The sequence below is a fragment of the Salvelinus fontinalis genome, chromosome 28 (assembly GCF_029448725.1).
Source record: "Salvelinus fontinalis isolate EN_2023a chromosome 28, ASM2944872v1, whole genome shotgun sequence".
In the NCBI taxonomy this organism is placed as follows: domain Eukaryota; kingdom Metazoa; phylum Chordata; class Actinopteri; order Salmoniformes; family Salmonidae; genus Salvelinus; species Salvelinus fontinalis.
In genome coordinates this window covers 20,592,630-20,617,004 of record NC_074692.1, presented here as the reverse complement: position 1 = coordinate 20,617,004, position 24,375 = coordinate 20,592,630, and the positions used below count along the sequence as shown (strand labels likewise).

Here is a 24,375-nt window from a genome sequence, read left to right as displayed (position 1 = left end):
AAGTGTAATTAATAACTTCACCATGCTCAAAGGGATATTCAATATCTACTCTTTACATGTTTTACCCATCTATCAATATGTGCCCTTCTTTCCGAGACATTGGAAAACCTCCCTGGTCTTTGTGGTTGTATCTGTGTTTGAAATTCACTGCTCGACTGAGGGACCTTACAGATAATTGTATGTGTGGAGTACAGAGATGAGGTAGTCATTCAAAAATCATGTTAAACACTAAATTGCACACAGAGTAAGTCCATGCAACATTTCATTTTAAAAATTTTAGTCATTTAGCAGATGCTCTTGTCCAGAGCGACTTACAGTTAGTGCATTCATCTTAAGATAGCTAGGTGGGTCAAAAACATGTCACTGTCACAGTAACTGACTTGTTAAGCTAATTTATACTCCTGAACTTATTTAGGCTTGCCATAAAAAAAGGGTTGAATACTTATTGACTCAAGACATTTCAGCTTTTCATTTGTAATTAACTTGTAAAATTTTAGAAAAAAACGTAAATCCAGTTTGACATTATGGGGTATATTGTGTGTAGGCCAGTGACCAATTTAATCAATTTTAAATTCAGACTGTAACACAACAAAGTCTGTAAAAAGTCAAGTAGTGTAAAAACTTTCTGAAGGCACTGTATCTTCCCCAAATAACTCATACACCTGCACATTGATCTGGTACTGGTACTCCCTGTATATTCTGTAGCTTCCTTCTTGTGTATTTTCTTCCTCGTGGTACAATTTTTTTTAAATCATATTTTTTTCACTCTGCATTGTTGGGAAGGACTGTTTCACAAGCATTTCACGGTAAAGTCTACACCCGTTGTATTCAGCGCATGTGGTAAATAACATTTGATTTGAGTCAGTGTCACTCTTTTACTGTGAAATTGCTCGTATATGAAATAGGCCTACAATAGGCTTCAAGCGTCAAACTTATTTTGTCTCATACCAAAAGTATGCAGGTCACACATAATTGTGCCTCTGGGGTAGCCTAGTGCCAGATATGTTTGTGCTATCATGTCAGCTGTTTGGCATGACAAGGGGTGGCATGATGGTCTACGGCTGGGGCTTTCTCCACCACAGAATAATACACCATGTTTGTGGAGAATGTAATTCTGCATTCATAACCAAGTGGAATTGTGGTAATTACCAGGTGTGACATCGGGTATACTTGTTTTCCACTTGTGTTACAGCCTGAATTTAAAATTGATAACATTTAGATTTTGTGTCACGGATCTACACACAATACCTCATAATCTGAAAGTGGAATTATGTTTTCAGAAATGTTTACAAATTAATAAAAATTGAAAATCTGAAATGTCTTTAGTCAATAAGTATTCAAACCTTTTCTTATGGCATGCCTAAATAAGTTCAAGAATAAAAATTCCACCTCCAACATTGTTTTAGAGAATTTGGCAGTACGTCCAACCGGCCTCACAACCGCAGACCACATATATGGTGTCGTGTGGGCGAGCATGATAATGCACGGCCCCATGTCGCAAGGATCTGTACACAATTCCTGGTAGCTGAAAAATGTCCCAGTTCTTCCATGGCCTGCATACTCACCAGACATGTCACCCATTGAGCATGTTTGGGATGCTCTGGCTCAATGTGTATGTAACGGATGTGAAATGGCTAGCTAGTTAGCGGGTATGCGCTAATAGCGTTTCAATCGGTTACGTCACTTGCTCTGAGACTTGAAGTAGGGTTTCCCCTTGCTCTGCAAGGGCCGCGGCTTTTGTGGAGCGATGGGTAACGACGCTTTGTGGGTGACTGTTGTTGATGTGTGCAGAGGGTCCCTAGTTCGCGCGAGGGGACGTACTAAAGTTATTCTGTTAGATTGATGCTGTTGACCCGGATCAGTGGTTGCTGCGGAAAAGGAGGAGGTCGAAAGGGGGGTGAGTGTAACGGATGTGAAATGGCTAGCTAGTTAGCGGGTACGCGCTAATAGCATTTCAATCGGTTCCAGTTCCCGCCAATATCCACCAACTTCACACAGCCATTGAAGAGGAGTGGAACAATATTCCACAGGCCACAATCAAAAGCCTGATCAACTCTATGCCAAGGAGATGTGTCACGCTGCATGAGGCAAATGGTCACACCAGATACTGACTGGTTTTCTGATCCACGCCCCTACTTTTTTTTTAAAGGTATTGGTGACCAACAGATTCCTATCTGTATTCCCAGTCATGTGAAATCCATAGATTAGGGCCTAATGAATTTATTTAAATTGACTTATTTCCTTATATGAACTGTAACGCAGTAAAATCATTTAAATTGTTACATGTTGCATTTAGATTTTTGTTCAGTATACAAACAGATAACAGCCACCTTTTCAACCACATACAGTACATTCTATCACATTTTGCATGACTGCTGAAACACAGGTGCCACCCACAAGGAAGTGGTGAGGTGAACAAACTTACATGCCTCTTCAGAGTGCAAAGTTGAGAGGCTATAGTTATCTTTTTTACGATTGGACACACTTTGAAAAAGGTTGCCTTGTCAATCTGTCGGTGTGATAATTGTGTGGTGGAAAGGTATGCAGAGGGGCATGGCTGGTTCCTGCTGACTGGAAGTGTTGGAACAGTGAAACCCAACGCTGGTTGACTTTCAGTAAAAAACACCCGACCTCGGGCTCATAGGACAGTGGGATCGTGTCGGGCTCATAGGACAGGACAGACCTCGGGCTCATAGGACAGTGGGAAACCGCTAAACAAACCTAAAGGACTGCACACACTTTATTTATTTATCTCCTATCTTAAAATCCTTGGTTCTTTTTTAAATGGCCTTTACAAGAACATTGCATAATTCAATTATAATTTAAGAGGATACAATATTGTAAAGATATGGTATAATGCTCATGCATTTTTGTACCTAACTTTTTAAACGTTGAATATCTGTACAAAAATAAATGACATTTATGGATGCATTTTAAAAGTTTGTGTCTCAAAACATTTGCAGGAGCTCACATGAAATTACCCTTCAAACACATTTCATATTACAGTATTTCTTTTAATTTTGTTCTCTTATATTTTCTTTACACAATCTACTTCCTCATAAGAAAGTACTGGCTCTGCTATGCAATAAAGTTCATCTGAACAGAAGCTGACAAACCCTGGAAATGACCACGTTTCAGAAAGCATTATGACATCACATTTAAAATCCACAGATTTCAGCTATAGTAGACAAGTTTTAAACACTGCTCCCTCAAACAATTTATTGTTTCTAATAATTCTACACCACAGCTCCCCTCCCCCCACAGCACACTAGACCTGTTAAGTTTGTTACCCATCAGTACCATTGGAACTCACTAGACCTGTTTTTAAAGTTTCAGTTCGACCTTCCTAGAACCCAAGAAACATTCTAGAAACTTCCTTGTCATAAGTGTTAAATCTCAGTAGGGCTCGTACACCATCTTTGCTGAACTGAATACACAGTAAAGCCAATATGTCAGAATACTTCAAATATTAATATGGATGAAGGAAAGGAAGCTATTTTTGACAATTTATAAGGATAATTTCTCTATGAAAGGAATGCTTCTTTTACAGTAGTGAGACAGACAAGTACAGAAAGATACACACAACACCTGATGCCTCATATCCTTAATCTAAAGCACTTCAGCTTTGTGTCCTGCAGTAGAGACCACATGGTCCACATCTCGGTGGGATTCAGTTTGTGCACCAGCATGATCTCCCTGTAAATGCATGGGTTGAAATGTGACACCACCTGATGGAACCCAAAGGTCCTGAAGCCAGAGTGGTGTGTCAGCGTGACATTAATCTTCTGCAGGCACATGCCCACAAAGACATCATCAATGGGGAAGAGGTCAGTGCTGGACACTGCCACTCCCAGGCTCAGCACAGTCTGACGTGACATCAGGTAGCCCCCACCGCCAGCGTATGGAGGATATGGCTTGTTGGGGTACATCTCCTCTGGTATGAAGTACTTCCATTGGTTCTGCCGGATTGGATAGGCTCTTGAAATTATGTCACCAGCGAAGAGTTGCTCAGACGGCTTGTGGCCTTTAACATATTCAACCAGATTGCTGGTGTGAACAAAAACGTCATCATCCCCTTTGAACACAAAGTGGGCCCACTGGCACTCACAGGTGAACCAGTTCAGGAAGTGGACCTCCTTCAGGGTCAGGTTGAAAAAACTGTCCTCAAAATCCCACTGCAGGATGTCCCCAAACTGCCTGCTCTCCCACTCCAGTAGCTGCTGCAGCAGGAATCCCTGTATTCTGTCTAACGACTTACCTACCAAGAACAACAGTTTCACCCTTTTACCCTGAACATATCCCCTCTTCCCCCAAGTGCTCCGGAGCGCAATCCTGCGATCCACCTGGATGGCTGTGGACTTAATGGCCAGCAGGAGAAAAAGGTCATTCTCACAGGGTGTTGGAGACAGCAGGCGGGGGAATGTCCTGCAGTGTTTATACATGAGGAAGTTACGGTGGGGAGGTGGGACAGAGGATGGAATATTCTGCATGCTGTCATTGAGGGAACACTTGAAAACATCCACAGTGGGCTGTGACAGCGGTGGTGTGGTAGAGGCAGAGGTGTTCCAATGCCAATCTGTGTGGTTCTTACGCCACACTCTGCGCTCTCCCCTATATGTTAGTGAGACATTGACGTCCATCATCATAAAGATGACACCAATCAATGACACCAATGCAGTCCCAATGACAATGGACCATCTACTGAGGCGTATGTTTCTGAAGAGGATCCTCATGGTTCTGAAAGGAATTGCAAGCACAATACGTTTTAGCAACAACAACATAATTGGCACTGGTAGCCTATGGGCAATTCCACTGTAACAGAGTGACACTGAGACTAAGATTTTTCACTTTAAAATGTAAGTCAAACAAATGATTGCAAAGTTAAGCAAACCATACAACTCTATGCACAAGGACTACTTTTAACAATTTCCACTGAACTTTACAAAAACACCTTTTCTTGAAGAACAGTGCAGATGCAAAGTTTGGTAACAGAATGACTGTTTGTGCCGTCATTCAGTATGTACTGTATATGTAGTAAGCCTACAATAGACTACAAGCGGCAAACTTATATTGTCTCATACCAAAAGTATGCAGGTCACACATAATTGTGCCTCTGCAGTAGCCTGGTCCCAGATACAGTATGTTCGTGCTATCATGTCAGCTGTTTGGCATGACAAGGGGTGGCATGATGACACAAACAGACTGGTGCCCAGTCTACCTCTGGGGCTTTCTCCACCACAGAATAATAAACCATGTTTGTGGAATATGTAATGCTGCATTTATAATCAAGTGGAAAGGTGGTAATTATCAGTTGTGATGTCGGAAATACCAGTTGGATGCTAATTGACCACAAGCTGTGTCAACCATAAACTACAATTACAGCTATTATGCTTGTAAACAAATCATAGTGTTCAAAAGCCATATTCTTAAATTGTTTTTTATAAATAATGTTTTGTTTTTTAATTTAACTGCCAAAAATGCTGTTATCAAGGTAATTTCCTTAGTGGGTGATGTCAGAGGTCAGAGAATTTAGATGATAGAAGAGTTTGCCACTTGGTTATGAACGCAACATTAGACCTAGGCTATACTTAACAAGTTGGGTGTCTAGACAGGTAAATTAGAGGCTCTATTCAATCCGCATCACAGAAGTTCAGCTTTACATCGTAATTGAAATTTAAAGGCAATGTTCCCGCTTTAGCTGAGACTGCATTTGTTAAAAGCTGCATATGTCGGCCCTATTCTATCCTGTTGCAACACAATCTCACACAATCTCAATTAGTGCAAATATCTACAAAAAGTATTTCAGCAGATTTTGTGCGGTTTAGCACCATTATACCCAAGTATTAAGCAAAAACAAGCATAGAAAACAGCATTGGTATTAATAAAACCTGGTTGATTAACAATAATGGGTTGTTAACACGTTTGTTTTATGTGGAACACATAAAAAGGCTGCGTAAAAGATAATTTGCCAAAATGCATTGCTCTAATAACCTTAAAAAGATTGCTTGGAAGTTTGCCCCCCAAAAAGGTATTTTCCAAAAATGAAGTCACACAAAAGTGTGTCTTTTCCTACGAATTAAGTCGCACAAAAAATGTGTGTATTTTCACACAAAAATGCACGAAATCTGCTGAAATACTTTTTGTACATATTTGCACGAATTGAATGTGAGATTGTGTTGCTTATTTCGTAAAGCAATAACAGGGTGCTTGAATGAAGCCAACAAGCAATTCCCATCAGTGGAGGCTGCAGAGGGGAGGACTGCTCATAAGCAAATGGAATGGTATTTGAAACCATTCCACCAATTCCGCTCCAGCCATTACCACGAGCCAGTCCTCCCCAATTAAGGTGCCACCAACCTCCTGTGATTCCCATAGGCCTACAAAAAGGAAACAGGGTCCAAAACTCACTTGATTTAGTTACAATTTAAGTTTTGTTTAATTCTGATTTTCTTTTAAGAGCAAGATGTCTTGTGTGTTTTATAAACAGAAACTGAAAAACCTCAATAATGTTCCAGCACTCAGGTGAAGCCTAAAGAACCTTATGATAATAGTTGATAATAGTTTAGGCTACACCACAAAACTATTTGTCAATTATATACTAGTTACACTAGTTATTTTATACTAGACTGTATTTACTTATTATAAAACAAGGAAATACAATATAATACGTGATTGATTAACAATTGATCATTTATCATATCAAGCCCAAGATATTTGGTTTATTTTCATTTTTTATGCGCCTATTCAAACATTTTTATTCTTAGCCATTAAAAAAAAGAGTTTCAATACAACACTAATTCACTTACTTGATATTAAAAACAAAGACGAAGAGACCATCAAAATAGTTGTAGCCTACTTAGGAAGTGAGTTTCGTGGGGGAACTGAAGTGTTGTTCGACAATTACCGCCATACAATCCTTAGCGGGAAGGATGCACAATCAATGTTTGCGCACCTGTTGATGAAATACTCCGTTTATAATTTGCTTGATCCAGTTATAATTCTTTAGAAATACTACCAAACCGGAGTTTTTAAGAAGTTATGCTATTCGTCTAGAGAATCGTTGCGACTATGGTTACTAAATGCAAGTTACCTCGCTTCCCTGAAGGGAAGTTGCATTAAATGTATTGTCACCGATTGATCCTATAACCTTGAAGGGCGTGCCTTGCGCGTTGTCATTTGGATATTCTTCATTCCTTGTGACTTTTGTAGACTATGTCCAGTTCCTGCTATTAGATCCATGAACTTTTGAAAATTGAATTTCACAATATTTTGATATAGCTACTAGGAACATGAGGGACAAAAAGGGTGCATTGTATTATCATAAACTTGACCAATTTGAGTTCGTAATTGGTTTTAATCGCCAAATTTGTCATGACAACTTTTTGTTTTTCTTCATTACAAATAGCTAGGCTGATGGCTCATCATGGGTGAACCAGATGATGAGCTTCTGAGGCTGAATGCCATTTATCCAGATGTACAGTGAACTCCACAGTCATTGACTCGAACTGGTTTGGACTGGGAGCAGAGTTGTCGTCTATGCGGAAATCTGCCTGGCTTTCCTTCCATTCTTTTCCTTTACCTATAAGTATGAAGGGAAATATTTAATCTTATGAACAACTTATTTGGTACCATTTTACATGGAATTGTACATTTTTTCCCGTACATTGTGTACCTTGCACAAATATATTCTCCTCTAGAAACTAGCAAGGCTAAGGGATTCTATTTTTCATCTAGGTAAAACTGGCCTAAGAACTGATCAACGCCTACACAGTTGCTATGTATTTTTGCTCACTTTTAGAGGGTGGTGCAACATTCTTCTGCCCCCCTGCACTGTCAGCACTTGACTTAGTTTTCTTGTCCTCCTTCTTCTTGTCATGTTTGGCTTTCTTACTTGGGTCCTGTAGAAAATTACAAAGCATGTCAGACATGTACAGTGCATTCGGAAACTATTCAGACCGCTTGACCTTTCCACATTTTGTTACGCTACATCCTTATTCTAAAATGGATTTAAGAGATTTTTTTCTTCATCAATCTACACAAAAATACCCCATAATGACAAAGTAAAAACAGGTGTTTAGAAATGTTTGCAAATGTATACTTTTTACTGAAATATGACATTTACATAAATATTCAGACCCTTTACTCAGAACTTTGTTGTAGCACCTTTGGCAGTGATTACAGCTTTGAGTCTTCTTGGGTATGATGCTACAAGCTTGGCACCTATATTTGGGGAGTTTTTCCCATTCTTCTTTGCAGATCCTCTCAAGCTGTCAGGTTGGATGGGGACCATTGCTGCACAGCTATTTTCAGGTCTCTCCAGAGATGTTCAACAGGGTTCAAGACCGGGCTCTGGCTGGGCCACTCAAGGACATTCAGAGATTTGTCCCAAAGCCACTCCTGCGTTGTCTTGGCTGTGTGCTTAGGGTTGTAGTCCTGTTGGAAGGTGAACCTGCGCTCTGGAGCAGGTTTTCATCATGGATCTCTCTGTACTTTGCTCCATTCATCTTTCCCTCAATCCTGACTAGTCTCCCGGTCCCTGCCGCTGAAAAACATCCCCACAGCATGATGCTACCACCACCATGCTTCACCGTAGGGATGGTTTTGGCCAGGTGATGAGCGGTGCCTGGTTTCCTCCAGACGTGATGCTTTGCATTCAGGCCAAAGAGTTCAATCTTGGCTTCACCAGACCAGAGAATTGTGTTTCTCACGGTCTAAGAGTCCTTTAGGTGCCTTTTGGCAAACTCCATGCGGGCTATCGTGTGCCTTTTACTGAGCAGTGGCTTCCGTCTGGCCATTCTACCATAAAGGCCTGATTGGTGGAGTGCTGCAGAGATGGTTGTCCTTCTGGAAGGTTCTCCCATCTCCACAGAGGAACTCTGGAGTTCTGTCAGAGTGAGCATTGGTTCTTGGTCACCTTCCTGACCAAGGCCCCTCTCCCCCGATTGCTCAGTTTGGCCGGGCGGCCAGCTCTAGGAAGAGTCTTGTTGGTTCCAAACCTCTTCCATTTAAGAATGATGTAGGCCACTGTGATCTTGGTGATCTTCAATGCTGCAGACATTTTTGGGTAGCCTTCCCCAGATCTGTGCCTCGACACAATCCTGTCTCAGAACTCTACAGACAATTCCTTTGACCTCATGGCTTGGTTTTTGCTCTGACATGCACTGTCAACCCACAGTTGCAGTTTGGTCGGAAGGCCAGCTCTAGGCAGAGTCTGGATAGTTCCACATTTTTTCAATTTCCTAATGATGGAGATCACTGTGTTCTTGGAAACTTTCAACACTCTAGAAATTGTTTTATACCCTTCCCCAGATATATGACCACAAGCCTATCTCGGCGCTCTTTGAACAGTTCCTCGGACTTCATGGTATAGTTTCGGCTCTGACATGCACTGTTAACTGTGGGACCTTATATAGACAGGTGTGTGCCTTTCCAAATCATGTCCAATCAATTGAATTTACCACAGGTGGACTCCAATCAAGTTGTAGAAACATCTCAAGGATGATCAATGGAAACAGGATGTACCTGAGCTCAATTTCATGTCTTATAGCAAAGGGTCTGAATACTTATGTAAATAAGGTATTTCTGTTCTTTATACATTTGCACATCTTTCTAAAAACCAGTTTTTGCTTTGTCATTATGGGGTATTGAGTGTAGGGGGAAAAAAACATTTAATCCATTTTAGAATAAGGCTGTAACGTAATAAAATGTGGAAAAGGTGAAGGGTTCTGAATACTTTCCGAATGCACTGTATAGGCCTATCTCTATTGACTGAAGAGATTCATGACTCTTTATTTGCCTTGACCACAATTGTTTATTTCTGTAAAGATCTGTTATGGATCATTTACAAATGACAATGGGCAATTTCATGGTTCATTCCATGGTTATGTTTCTTTTTAACACAGACTCAGATATTTCACTTTAAAATGTATACCAAATCAAAACCATTGACTTCAAAGTTTAACAAACCATATAATTCTGTGTACAAGGTTTACTTTTAATCATTTCCACAGAAAATGTAACAAAAATACATTTACAGGAAGAACTCTGCAGATACAATGTTTGGTAACAGAATAAAACTGAAGGAGATTTTACCGTAATTCTGTTACCATACTTTGCATCTGCACAGTTTTTCCAGTAGACCTACATGTTTCATTTATTTACTGTGTAAATTGTTCAAAGTAGTCATTGTTTTTGTTTAAAGTGAAAAATAAGTCTCATAATTCCAGTACTGTGGCATTTCCCCAATACTTTAATATAGATAATGTAGAGCAAAGGGCCTCTGGTGTCAACTTTGGCACATATTTTCACTTTGATAGTTGTACTTTGCTTGCAGAGAAAGAGGAGAGTCACAAGCTACAGAGTACCTTATCTCGGGGTGGCATGGCCCTGGTGCTTTGCTCTGTGAGCAGCACCCCAAGGTTGCACAGGGCATCAACTCTCTGATCACCAGACACCAGGTCCTGTAGTGGCACATGGATCGAGCCCAGGGTTCTTCTGATGGGAGTGTCCTGGACCAGGTCCATTATTGAGTCTTTCTTCTTCTTCTTGTCTTTTGATTTTTGATTGGAACAAGTGTTGCTTGGTGGTCGCACACACTGTCCAAAAGACAAAATAATACTTATTTTGTGCTAGTCGTATCTGTTACCATAAATGCGTTCATAAAAGGTTTCCAATAAGACATATCATGTGTTGGATTACTACATACTGTAAAAAGGCAGAGAAAAATCGTCTGATGACTGAAATGGTAGCTTACGTTGTTACAAATATAGATATTTGTAACAACGGATATAGCCCATTACAGATATAGCCTGTGGTTCACTCCAGACCTGACTGCCCTTGACCAGGACAAAAACATCCTGTGGCATACGGCATTAGCATCAAATAGCCCCCGCGATATTAAAATTTTCAGGGAAGTTAGGAACCAATATACACAGGCAGTTAGGAAAGCAAAGGCTAGCTTTTTCAAACAGAAATGTGCATCCTGCAGCACAAACTCCAAAAAGTTCTGGGACACTGTAAAGTCTATGGAGAATAAGAGCACCTCTTCCCAGCTGCTCACTGCATTGAGGCTAGGAAACACTGTCACCACCGATAAATCCACAATTATTGAGAATTTCAATAAGCATTTTTCTACGGCTGGCCATGCTTTCCTCCTGGTTACACCTACCCTGGTCAACAGCCCTGCACCCCCCACAGCAATTTGCCCAAGCCTCCCCCATTTCTTCTTAACCCAAATCCAGATAGCTGTTGTTCTGAAAGAGCTGCAAAATCTGGACCCCTACAAATCAGCAGGGCTAGACAATCTGGACCTTCTCTTTCGAAAATGATCAGCCGAAATTGTTGTAACCCTTATTACTAGGCTGTTCAACCTCTCTTTCGTATCGTCTGAGATCCCCAAAGATTGGAAAGCTGCCGCAGTCATCCCCCTCTTCAAAGGGGGGAGACACTCTTGACCCAAACTGCTACAGACCTATATCTATCCTACCCTGCCTTTCTAAGGTCTTCGAAAGCCAAGTTAACAAACAGATCACCGACCATTTCGAATCCCACCGTACCTTGCTATGCAATCTGGTTTCCGAGCTGGTCATGGGTGCACCTCACCCACACTCAAGGTCCTAAACGATATCATAACCGCCATCGATAAGAGACAATACTGTGCAGCTGTATTCATCGACCTGGCCAAGTCTTTTGACTCTGTCAATCACCACATTCTTATCGGCAGACTCAAAAGCATTGGTTTCTCAAATGACTGCCTCGCCTGGTTCACCAACTACTTCTTAGACAGAGTTCAGTGTGTCAAATCGGAGGACCTGTTGTCCGGACCTCTGGCAGTCTCTATGGGGGTGCCACAGGATTCAATTCTCGGGCCGACTCTTTTCTCTGTATACATCAATGATGTTGCTCTTGCTGCTGGTGATTCTCTGATCCACCTCTATGCAGACGGCACCATTCTGTATACTTCTGGCCCCTCTTTGGACACTGTGTTAACTAACCTCCAGACGAGCTTCAATGCCATACAACTCTCCTTCCGTGGCCTCCAACTACTCTTAAATGCAAGTAAAACTAAATGCATGCTCTTCAACCGATTGCTGCCCGCACCTGCCTGCCCGTCCAGCATCACTACTCTGGACGGTTCTGACTTAGAATATGTGGACAACTACAAATACCTAGGTGTCTGGTTAGACTGTACACTCTCCTTCCAGACTCACATTAAGCATCTCCAATCCAAAACTAAATCTATAACCGGCTTCCTATTTCACAACAAACCATCCTTCACTCATGCTGGCAAATATACCCTGGTAAAGCTGACTATCCTGCCAATCCTTGACTTCGGCGATGTCATTTACAAAATAGCCTCCAACACTAGTCAGCAAACTGGATGTAGTCTATCATAGTGCCATCCATTTTGTCACCAAAGTCCCATATACTACCCACCACTGCGACCTGTATGCTCTCGTTGGCTGGCCCTCGCTTCATATTCGTCACCAAACCCACTGGCTCCAGGTCATCTATAAGTCTTTGCTAGGTAAAGCCCTGCCTTATCTCAGCTCACTGGTCACCATAGAAACACCCACCCGTAGCACACGCTCCAGCAGGTATATTTCACTGGTCACCCCAAAAGCCTTTCCTTCCAGTTCTCTGCTGCCAATGACTGAAACTAATTGCAAAAATCACTGAAGTTGGAGACCCATATCTCCCTCACTAACTTTAAGCACCAACTGTCAGAGCAGCTCACAGATCACTGAACCTGTACATATCCCATCTGTAAATAGCCCATCCAACTACCTCATCCCCATACTGTTATTTATTTTTTTGCTCCTTTGCACCCCAGTATCTCTACTTGCACATTCATCTTCTGCACATCTATCACTCCAGTGTTTAATTGCTAAATTGTAATTATTTCGCCACTATGGCCTATTTATTGCCTTACCTCCCTTATCTTACCTCATTTGCACACACTGTTTATAGAATTTTTTTCCTCTATTGTGTTATTGACTGTATGTTTGTTAACTCCATGTGTAACTCTGTGTTGTTGTTTGTGTCGCACTGCTTTGCTTTATCTTGGCCAGGTCGCAGTTGTAAAGGAGAACTTGTTCTTAACTAGCCTACCTGGTTAAATAAAGGTTAAATAAATATAAATTAAAAAACAAAATGGACTCACTGGACGTGATCTCGTCAGATTAATGGTTATGCTTTTTTAATAGTATATCTGAAATATTTTTTCACACTACCATGGCTTGTAAGTGATTGTAACCAGTTCAAACATGTGATGTACTGTAACTATACCAGTTTGAGTGTCATTGTGTTAACCACAAACACACAACAGCCACAGAAATTATATGAGGAAGCAATGACCTTCTACATGACTATGCTGAAAAACAGGTTATGGCATGTGATACGGTGCCACTAACAAGGAAAGTTTATCAGCTGTTAAGTGAAACTATAAACCTCTCTGAAAAAATGACATTGTTGAGAACCTTTCCAGCACCAGACTATAAGGACTGTTAAATTGTGTAATCTCGTTTACCCAGAAGTAAAATTCTGGCTAAAGTTTGTCACTTCCATGAGAGATTACAAATTGTGTAACATCACCTCTTTCCCCCCTTTCTTTTCTGTTGTAGATGTGGTTATTGGCTGTTCTTCTGAAGGGGCAGGCCATGAGAGGACCTAAAAAAAGCCAAATAATAGTCAGATAACAATAACTCAATCCTCACAAGACATCCATGCATCAACCTAAACATAAATCTATGCATCTAGTGGACTCAGTATGTGGGTGTGGGAGTATGTGAACTGTCTTTGTTTGCATGGTGCGGAGTGTTTATTTTGTTCTGTACCTTCTCCTCCTCCACAGTCAACCAGAGCCCACGAAGGACAAAGAACTTGAAGGACCCCAGGTCACCAAAACTATGCACACTTGTGTGGTCATAGTCCATGGACTCTGCCCATGCCAGCTTATGTGTGCTGTTCATTATCACTGCAAAATAGGGGCAGTGAGAGAGAGAGATAAATAGTTGTTACTAACTAAAGACACAGAGTGATTTTATAGATGACAGAGGATGTGATCTGTAAAATCTCAGGTCAGGCGCTGGAGGTTTCAAGAATCACCTAGTGGAATCAAATGAAAAGGCATCCTAAGCACGGTCCTGCTTCCCTCAAATATTAATCTAGGGATAGTGTGAGATTTTGGTAATAATTTTCTACTTACCCAGAGTCAGATGAACTCATGGATAGTAGTTTTGTGTCTGTGCGTGCAGTTTGAAGGTAGTTGAGCAAGCCATGCTAACTAGCATTATCGCAATGACTGGAAGTCTATCTTCACATCACAGGCCTTTCTGTAAAGCTTGTATTAAAATTGTAGGAAATACAACTCCTCTGAAGGTAAAAAAACAAGATTCAGTTACCATTTCTGGACAATATCCCTTTAATTAATGTTCCTTGGCCCTTAACAACTCTGCATAGTGTTCTCTGATACTTGGCAAAAGTTATCATCATGATCACACTACCTTAATTTATGATAAGAACCTGCAATACAGGAAGCCTTCTGCTCAGGAAGCCTTCTGTGTGGTAGTTAAAGTACTCATACCCTTTGACACATTTTGTTGTGTTACAGCCTAAACATATATTTAATCCATTTTATTTTTCTTTCACCCATATACACACACACAAAACCCCATAACTACACAGTGAAAACACGTTTAGAATGTTTTGCATATTGATTGAAAATGAAATACAGAAATATCTCATATACATACCCCAATACTTTGTAGAAGCACCTTTGGCGGCGATTACAGTTTTGAGTCATCTTGGGTATGTATCAGCTTTGCACATCTGCATTTTGAGATTCTCTCAAGCTCTGTGAAGTTAGATAGGGCGCAACAATCATCAAGTCTTCTCACAGATTTACAATGGGATTCACGTCTGGGTTTTGGCTGGGCCACTCAAGGACTTTCACATTCTTATTCTGTAGCAATTACAGCATTGCTTTGGCTGTATGCTTGGGCTCATTGTCCTGTTGGAACATAAATCTTTGCCCCAGTCTAAATTTGTTTGCACTCTGAAGCAGGTTCTCATCAAGACTTTGCCTTTATTTGGCTCCATTTGTTGTTTCTTCTATCCTTACCAGTCCCTGCCGCTGAAAAGCATCCCCATAGCATGATACTGCCACCACCATGCTTCACTGTAGGGATGGTGTTCGTCGGGTGATGAGCTGTGCCTGGTTTTCTCCAGACATAGCGCTTTGCATTCAGGCCAAAAGGTTACATTTTTGTCTCATCAGACCACAGAATCGTTTGCCTTAAGATCTGAGAGTCTTTCACATAACTTTTTGCAAACTCCAGGGGTGCGGTCATGTGCCTTTTTCTCAGGAGTGGCTTCCATCTAGCCACTCTCCCATAAAGCCCAGATTGGTGAAGTGCTGTAGAGACATTTGCTTCTGGCAGATTCTCCCAGCTCAGCCAAGGAACTCTGTAGTTCTGTCAGAATGGTCATCGGGTTCTTGGTCACCTCCCTGACCAAGGTCCTTCTTGCCCATGTGCTCAGTTTCGTCGGAAGGCCAGCTCTAGGCAGAGTCTGGGTAGTTCCACATTTTTTCAATTTCCTAATGATGGAGATCACTGTGTTCTTGGAAACTTTCAACACTCTAGAAATTGTTTTATACCCTTCCCCAGATATATGACCACAAGCCTATCTCGGCGCTCTTTGAACAGTTCCTCGGACTTCATGGTATAGTTTCGGCTCTGACATGCACTGTCAAGTGTGGGACCTTATATAGACAGGTGTGTTTTTTTATAAATCATGTCCAAATAATTGAATTGGCTACAGGTGGACTCTAATCAAGTTGAAGTGACATCTCGAGGATGATCAAATGCTATTGGATGCACCTGAGCTCAATTTGGAGTGTCATAGCAAAAGGGTTTGAATACTTATGTAAATTAATTATTTCTGTATTTAATTTTCAATAAATTTGCAAAGATTTCAAAAAATATGTTTTCACTTTGTCATTATGGGTTGTTGTGTGTAGATGGGTGAGAGAAAACAAATCTGTTTAATTAATTTTGAATTCAGGCTGTAACGCAACAAAATGTGGAATAAGTCAAGGAGTATGAATACTTTCTGAAAGCACTGAAAGTTGTTTACCATCAATGGAACAATGGTTAGTTTCCAAACTCTCCATTGTCCTGGCTGGGGTGTCTGGTATTGGAGTGTTGGTTGTTTCCTCCTCACAGCTCTCTTTTGGTGTCTGATAGATACCAACGATGCCCCCATCCATCTTCTCCGCTATGGGTGTCATTGGATCAGATGTGGATGCAGTGTCACTGCCAGCCTGCTGTGACCAATCAATAACTAGATTGTAATATGAAAATTAATTAAGTTGAATGACTAAACAGAAAAATGTGATATCATGCCTTATTGCCAGGGGGTGGTTGGCTGAGGAACTCATAGTTGACAAAGTAGCTGAAGCTGACCACAGGGAACTCAGGGGCACTCTCATCCACAGTCAGCAGTGGGTCCGGGACACCCCTGATCCTTCGCACCGTCACTGTTGCCATGGCCTGGTCCACTATCCAGTCTGTGGATGGAACATAACCATCTTACTCTTCAAAAGCAGGCTGATGCATTTTCCCAAGGTTATTTTATTTGGCCCCCCAAGTTTCATTATTTTACTTGTTGGACATAAAAGACTGTAAAACCACCAGCAAATCAGCTCCAAGGGATTTAATTTTGGTAAATCTGTTCCAAAGTATTCCCACACGCATAATACAGAGATACAGTTGAAGTCGGAAGTTAATTTAATGATGGAGTCATTAAATCTTGTTTTTCAACCACTCCACAAATTTCTTGTTAAACAAACTATAGTTTTGGCAATTCGGTTAGGACATCTACTGTGTGCATGACACAAGTAATTTTTCCAATAATTGTTTACAGACATGTTATTTACTTATTTCAACTCAGTGCCTCTTTGCTTGACATCATGGAAAATCAAAAGAAATCAGCCAAGACCCCAGAAAAAAAGTTGTAGACCTCCACAAGTCTGGTTCATCATTGGGAGCAATTTCCAAACGCCTGAAGGTACCACGTTCATCTGTACAAACAATAGTGCGCAAGTATAAACACCATGGGACCACAAAGCCGTCATTCCGCTCAGGAAGGAGATGTGTTTTGTCTCCTAGAGATGAAGGTACTTTGGTGCGAAAAGTTTTAATCAATCCCAGAACAACAGCAAAGGACCTTGTGAAGATGCTGAAGGAAACAGGTACAAAAGTATCTATATCCACAGTAAAACGAGTCCTATATTGACATAACCTGAAAGGCCGCTCAGCAAGGAAGAAGCCACTGCTCCAAAACCACCATAAAAAAAAAACGGTTTGCAACTGCACATGGGGACAAAGATTGTACTTTTTGGAGAAATGTCTTCTGGTCTGATGAAACAAAAATAGAACTGTTTGGCCATAATGACCATCGTTATCTTTGGAGGAAAAAGGGGGAGGCTTGCAAGCCGAAGAACACCATCCCAACCGTGAAGCACGTGGGTGGAAGCATCATGTTGTGGCGGTGCTTTGCTGCAGGAGGGACTGGTGCACTTCACAAAATAGATAGCATCATGAGGACGGAAAATTATGTGGATATATTGAAGCAACATTTCAAGACATCAGTCAGGAAGTTAAAGCTTGGACGCAAGTGGGTCTTCCAAATGAACAATGACCCCAAGCCTACTTCCAAAGTTGTGGCAAAATGGCTTAAGGACAACAAAGTCAAGGAATTGGAGAGGCCATCACAAAGCCCTGACCTCAATCCCATAGAATATTTGTGGGCACAACTGAAAAAGCGAGCAAGGAGGCCTACAACCCTGACTCAGTTACACCAGCTCTGCCAGAAGGAATGGGCCAAAATTCACCCAACTTATTGTGGGAAGCTTGTAGTAGGCTACCCGGAACGTTTGACCCAAGTTAAGCAATTTAAAGGCAATGCTACCAAATACTAATTGAGTGTATGTAAACTTGTGACCCACTGGGAATGTGATGAAAGAAATAAAAGCTGAAATAAATAATTCTCTCTACTATTATTCTGACATTTCACATTCTTAAAATTAAGTGGTGATCCTAATTGACCTAAGACAGGGAATTTTTGCTAGGATTGAATGTCAGGAATTGTGAAAAACTGAGTTTAAATGTATTTGGCTAAGGTGTATGTAAACTTCCGAATTCAACTGTATATAGTGCCTTCAAAAAGGTATTCACACCGCTTGACTTTTTCCACATTTTGTTGTGTTAACAGCTTGAATTTAAAGTGGATTCAATTTAAATTGTGTCACTAGCTTACACACAATAGCCCATAATGTCAAAGTAGAATTATGTTTTTACACATTTTTACAAATTAATAAAAAATGTAAAGCTGAAATGTCTTGAGTCAATAAGTATTCAACCCCTTTGTTATGGCAAGTCTAAATAAGTTTAAGGGTAAACATGTGATTAACAAGTCACATAATAAGTTGCATGAACTCACTATGTGTGCAATAATAGTGTTAAACATGATTTTTGATTGACTACTCCATACATACAATTATCTGTAAGGTCCCTCAGTCAAGCAGTGAATTTCAAATATAGGTTCAACCACAAAAACAGGGAAGGTTTTCCTATGCCTCGCAAAGAAGGGCATCGTTTGGTAGATGGCTAAAAATTTAAAAAGCAGACATTGAATATCCCTTTGAGCATGGTGAAGTTATTCATTACACTTTGGGTGGTGTATCAATACACCCAGTCACTACAAAGATACAGGCGTCCTTCCTAACTCAGTTGCCGAAGAGGAAGGAAACCACTCAGATTTCACTATGAGGCCAATGGTGACTTTAAAACAGTTACAGACTTTAATGGCTGTGATAGGAGAAAACTGAGGATGGATCAACAACCTTGTATTTACTCCACAATACTAACCTAAATGACAGAGTGAAAGGAAGGAAGCCTGTACAGAATACAAATATTCCAAAACACATGTTTGCAATAAGGCACAAAAGTAAAACTGCAAAAGAAATTAACTTTATGTCCTAGGGCAAATCCAACAGATAACTGAGTACCACTCTTCAAATTTTCAAGCATAGTGGTGGCTGCATCATGTTATGGGTATGCTTGTCATCGGCAAGGACTAAGAAGTTTTTATTTTATTTTTTAAAACCCGGAATAGAGCTAAGCACAGGCAAAATCCTAGAGGAAAACCTGGTTCAGTCTGCTTTCCAACAGACACTGGGAGAAAAATTCACCTTCCAGCAAGACAATAACCTAAAACACAAGGCCAAATAAACACTGGAGTTGCTTACCAAGACAATATTGAATGTTCCTAAGTGGCCTAGTTACAGTTTTGACTTAAATCGGCTTGAAAATCTATGGCAAGACTTGAAAATGTCTGTCAAGCAATGATCAACAACCAGTTTGACAGAACTTGAATACATTTCTTAAGAATAATCCAGTTGTTCAAATCTCTTCGGGATTTACCCAAGAAGACTACCATGTATTGACTAACATGTCTTGATTCGGGGGTGTGAATACTTATGTAAATGAGACATTTCTGTATTTAATTTTCAAAAATGTCTAAAACCCTGTTTTCGCTTTGTCATTATGGGGTATTGTGTGTAGATGGGTGAGAAAAAATCTATTTAATCTCAGGCTGTAATCTCTTTTGAATTCAGGCTGTAACACAACAAAATGTCAAATAAGTAAAGCGGTATGCATACTTTCTGAAGGCAGTGTATGTGATCGGCTGAATCTAGTTGATTTTTTGGCTAGGGTACTTGGCTCTCATTGATGATGAAATGTACAGGCCTAACAGAGTGATGAGAACACAAGCAACTGCTGGGAAATGCCTGAGATAAAGAAGAAGACAATAACTGGTTTAGTGAGTAGAATGCAATGTCAAGAATCACTGTAAGGCAGGCTCCTTCAATATGAAAATACACTATGTGTCCACATCATTGAACATGTAAGGGGTGCTGATTCATGCCTGGTGAATCCGATGTACAATCAGATCAACTATCATTTACAACTGCCAGGTCGCAGTTATAAATGAGAACTTGTTCTCTACTGGCCTACCTGGTTAAATAAAGGTGACAAAAAAAAAATCTTGTGTGATTAGTGCATTGTTACGTCAGGCGGAGTCACTACTACACAACGCTCATCCCTCAACTGATCAGCGCAGACGTAGTTGTAAACACAATAGAATGTAAGACAATGGTGATAGTGTGGTGATTGATAGCTTAACCTCTCATCTTGGCCAGGCCTTCAAAGCGATGGTGATCATCCGGTGTAACCCGTGTGGCGTCCAGGTAGAGCAGCCGCGGGAGGCTGTCCAGGATGAAGCCTGGGTAGGAAGGGGTGAGGGTAAGGGGGTTGCCCTCCAGCACCAAGGTCCTCAGGCAAGGCAGGGTGGCCAGGGCATCCACTAGGGCACGCTGTCCTTGGAAGCCAGACCAGCTCAGGTCCAGAGATACCAGTCGTGGCCTGAAGAGGGAGACAGAATGCAAGGGCTGAGCTGACAACTGGTGAGAGGAAGCTGTGGAACTGCCTCTGTCTGTATTGGATCTGTCTTTTCATCACTTATAACAAAATCAAACAACCTGAACAGCCATGGTAAAAAATGTTAAAAATATGTTTCTCATATTGGGACTAGATGGCATAGCGACTAAATAAATATACACGATAGCTAGTTCATATTTTTTATGAAAATAGTATTTTAGTAACTATAATATGTCGTGGCCCTTATAGATAGGCGGCAGGTAGGTGTCAGGCACAGCGTTGGGCCAGTAACCAAAAGGTAGAAATCTGTCGTTCTGAGCACACTGTTCCCTGGGCGCCGATGACGTGGATGTCGATTAAGGCAGCTCCCCGCACCTCTCTGATTCAGAGGGGTTTGGTTAAATGTGGAAGACACATTTCAGTTGAATGCATTCAGTTGTAGAACTGACTAGGTATCCCCCTTTCCTAAGATCCTCCGTTTCACCCGCAAAGGTTACTTTTGTTAGAACTTTTATTTTATTATTTTATGATGTGCATAACTTTGTTACTTGAATTGAAAAGCGCTATACAATGAAAGTTATTATTATTCATATACTGCTAGGGAATGTAATGTCCCTTCCTATTATTGCTAGAGTCTGTTGTCATCTGCTGGTGATTGTGAGCAAGTGCAAATGAGTATTGAAATTGTACTGTTTGTCACTTGCCCTGTGTGTGAGCACTTACCATAGAGTTCCAGTGAGGTACTGGATGTCTGCGGGGGAACCCAGCCTGTTGCAGCCCAGACCCAGATGCTGAAGGCAGGGTAGAGGCTGGCTGCTAAGACCTTTAAGGCTAGAAACCTGGTTGGCGTAGAGCTCCAAAACCTTTCAAACGAACACATACAATGCATTTAATTGAAGGACTGTGCAGTGATATCAAAGACGATCACTATATGCATCAGAGTGTTCATAAAACATCCCAATGATATTAAAAGTTACCCTACCAATGTCATGAATAATAGAAAAGTAATATGGCCTACTTGTTTGAATGTTTTTAGTGATACATCACATCAACATCTGTGAATTTTCTAATCAATTTGACCAAACCCTAGATTCATGTCCACACCGCTGTTGAACCCTAACCCTAGCCATAACCCTAACCCTAGCCATAACCCTAACCCTGACCCTACTCCTTACCTTAAATTCATGTCCACACCCCGGCTCAACCCTAACCTTAACCCACCCTAGCTTCATGTCCACACCCCGGCTCAACCCTAACCCTAACCCACCCTAGCTTCATGTCCACATCCTGGTTCAACACTAACCCTAACCCACCCTAGCTTCATGTCCATACCCCGGCTCAACACTAACCCTAACCCACCCTAGCTTCATGTCCACACCCCGGCTCAACCCTAACCCTAACCCACCCTAGCTTCATGTCCACACCCCGGCTCAACCCTAACCCTAACCCACCCTAGCTTCATGTCCATACCCCGGCTCAACACTAACCCTAACCCACCCTAGCTTCATGTCCACACCCCGGCTCAACCCTAACCCTAACCCACCCTAGCTTCATGTCCATACCCCGGCTCAACCCTAACCCTAACCCACCCTAGCTTCATGTCCATACCCCGGCTCAACACTAACCTTAACCCACCCTAGCTTCATGTCCACACCCCGGCTCAACCCTAACCCTAACCCACCCTAGCTTCATGTCCACATCCCGGATCAACCCTAACCCTAACCCACCCTAGCTTCATGTCCATACCCCGGCTCAACACTAACCTTAACCCACCCTAGCTTCATGTCCACACCCCGGCTCAACCCTAACCCTAACCCACCCTAGCTTCATGTCCACATCCCGGATCAACCCTAACCCTAACCCACCCTAGCTTCATGTCCATACCCCGGCTCAACACTAACCCTAACCCAACCTAGCTTCATGTCCACACCCCGGCTCAACCCTAACCATAACCCACCCTAGCTTCATGTCCATACCCCGGCTCAACACTAACCCTAACCCAACCTAGCTTCATGTCCACATCCCGGCTCAACCCTAACCATAACCCACCCTAGCTTCATATCCATATCCCGGCTCAACCCTAACCCTAACCCACCCTAGCTTCATGTCCACATCCTGGCTCAACCCTAACCATAACCCACCCTAGCTTCATGTCCACATCCTGGCTCAACCCTAACTCCACAGAATCACTCCTCCTACTATAGTTCAGTGCAGACGAATGGCGCTCTGAGTGTCCCTGTGGTGGGATTCAATGAGACATGGGTTGATGTGCCACAGCCCCTCCTCTCCCTGTGTTGTGTGACTCACTTGTAAAGTGCAGGGCAGGTACTCTGCTTGTAGTTCAGAAATTTTGTTGGCACTCAGCACTAACTCTCTTAGATTGGAGAACCTGAGCACGCCATCATCGACTATGGAGACCTGATGCACACAAAAATACCCATTCACTGACAGTATGAATTCACATTCAAATAGATAGGAACATATGGGGGAGGGTCTTCCTCTATATAGCTGGTCTTTTGAAAATGCGAGATGACACTGCTGAGACTTATCAAATAATGCATTCATCACACATGGTTTTCGTATGCAATCAACCTTGTGCCTGCCCTGCTCAAAGTGATGGCACTTCTTACTATAATTGCCGATTACTGTACAAAATAAAATGTTGGAGGAATTGTTTATTTCAGTAGGACAGGTATATAAAGGCTGGTAATATAAACGGGAGCCAAAAGATTTCTCAACAAATAAATCAAGGCTTGTGAGCATTGGCTATCAGACAGCTAAGATACTCACACCCTTGTCTACAATACGTAGAGTGTTGAAGTGGCTGAATATGAAGTTGCCATGGAGAAGTTCAGGTGTTCGCACGGACAGCTCTCTCAGTGTTGGGGCTTGGGGGCTCCATGACCCCTCATGTCGCCATGGGGACAGTGGACTGCTCAAGTGCTCCATAAGGGCCTCCTCCTCCTCCTTGGCTGCACCTTCTCTCCCCTCGTCCTGCTCGCTGTAGCCCCAACTATGTTCCTCAAAGATACTCCCTCTGGATTTGCTCTAAACACAACAGCACAGGAACATGCCGTTGAGGTAAAAAGCATTCCATTTCTGTTAATCAATGGTATTTTGGACCACCTCATTCATATCCACTACTTGTACATGAAAAAAGTAGGAAACCACCAAGAGGTGACCTTGCTCGCTGGATGGCACCATCAAGAGCCATGTACTATATATATATATATATATATATATATATATATATATATATATATATATATATATATATATATAGCTCTGGCACCATCCAGTCCATTACATTGAGACTTAGGATCTTTGAGTGAAATCACACAAGTTTGTCTGCCCTCTTTTGCACCAACCTGATCTGATGTGTGGCCAAAAAAGCTTCAAACATAAATGGCTTGTGGACTCACCCAACAGCCATGCCCACATGGAAAGTCCTTCAGACAGAGGCTACGAAGCTGCTCCTCCACAGCCAAAGAAAGCGTCCGAGAGCCCATTCCTAAAGCATTAAGGTTGTAGATAAAGAAAAAAATAACAGACCCATTAAAGGGAAAGCCAATCCCATAAAAGGGTGTGAGAGCCACAGGATCAAACTAATTTACTTTTGAGTTTTTGGTAGAGTTTTTTCAAGGCCCTGTTGCTTGTTAACAATCGCTGCATTTGGCTGTGGAGCCTTCTGAAAGGTTGCCTGGCAACAGTTGACAGAACACATACCAGAGATCTACATTACACCACTTTCCTGTTGTGGGAAGGTACAGTGGCAAGAAACAGTATGTGAACCGTTTGGAATTACCTGGATTACTACATAAATTGGTCATAAAATTTAAAGTCACAACAATAGATCACCACAGTCTGCTTA

The 24,375-nt window shown here is 41.7% G+C and overlaps 2 protein-coding genes across 2 annotated transcripts; both read right to left on the bottom strand.

Moving 5' to 3' along the window:
- Nucleotides 1-2,988: 2,988 nt before the first annotated feature.
- On the bottom strand, nt 2,989-4,781 carry LOC129826346 (N-acetyllactosaminide beta-1,3-N-acetylglucosaminyltransferase 4-like). The gene has a single exon (XM_055886973.1). The coding sequence runs from the start codon at nt 4,779-4,781 to the stop codon at nt 3,597-3,599; it is 1,185 nt and encodes a 394-aa protein (XP_055742948.1). The 3' UTR covers nt 2,989-3,596.
- Nucleotides 4,782-7,421: 2,640 nt separating this feature from the next.
- LOC129826347 (leucine-rich repeat-containing protein 43-like) lies at nt 7,422-24,193 on the bottom strand. The gene is made up of 12 exons (XM_055886974.1): nt 23,927-24,193; nt 23,295-23,552; nt 22,812-22,922; nt 21,228-21,367; nt 20,251-20,489; nt 16,407-16,570; nt 16,138-16,327; nt 13,836-13,975; nt 13,594-13,668; nt 10,365-10,595; nt 7,793-7,898; nt 7,422-7,579 (listed from the first exon to the last, which is right to left on the bottom strand). The coding sequence occupies exons 1-12, from the start codon at nt 24,011-24,013 to the stop codon at nt 7,422-7,424; spliced, it is 1,899 nt and encodes a 632-aa protein (XP_055742949.1). The 5' UTR covers nt 24,014-24,193.
- Between the last annotated feature and the right edge of the window lie 182 nt (nt 24,194-24,375).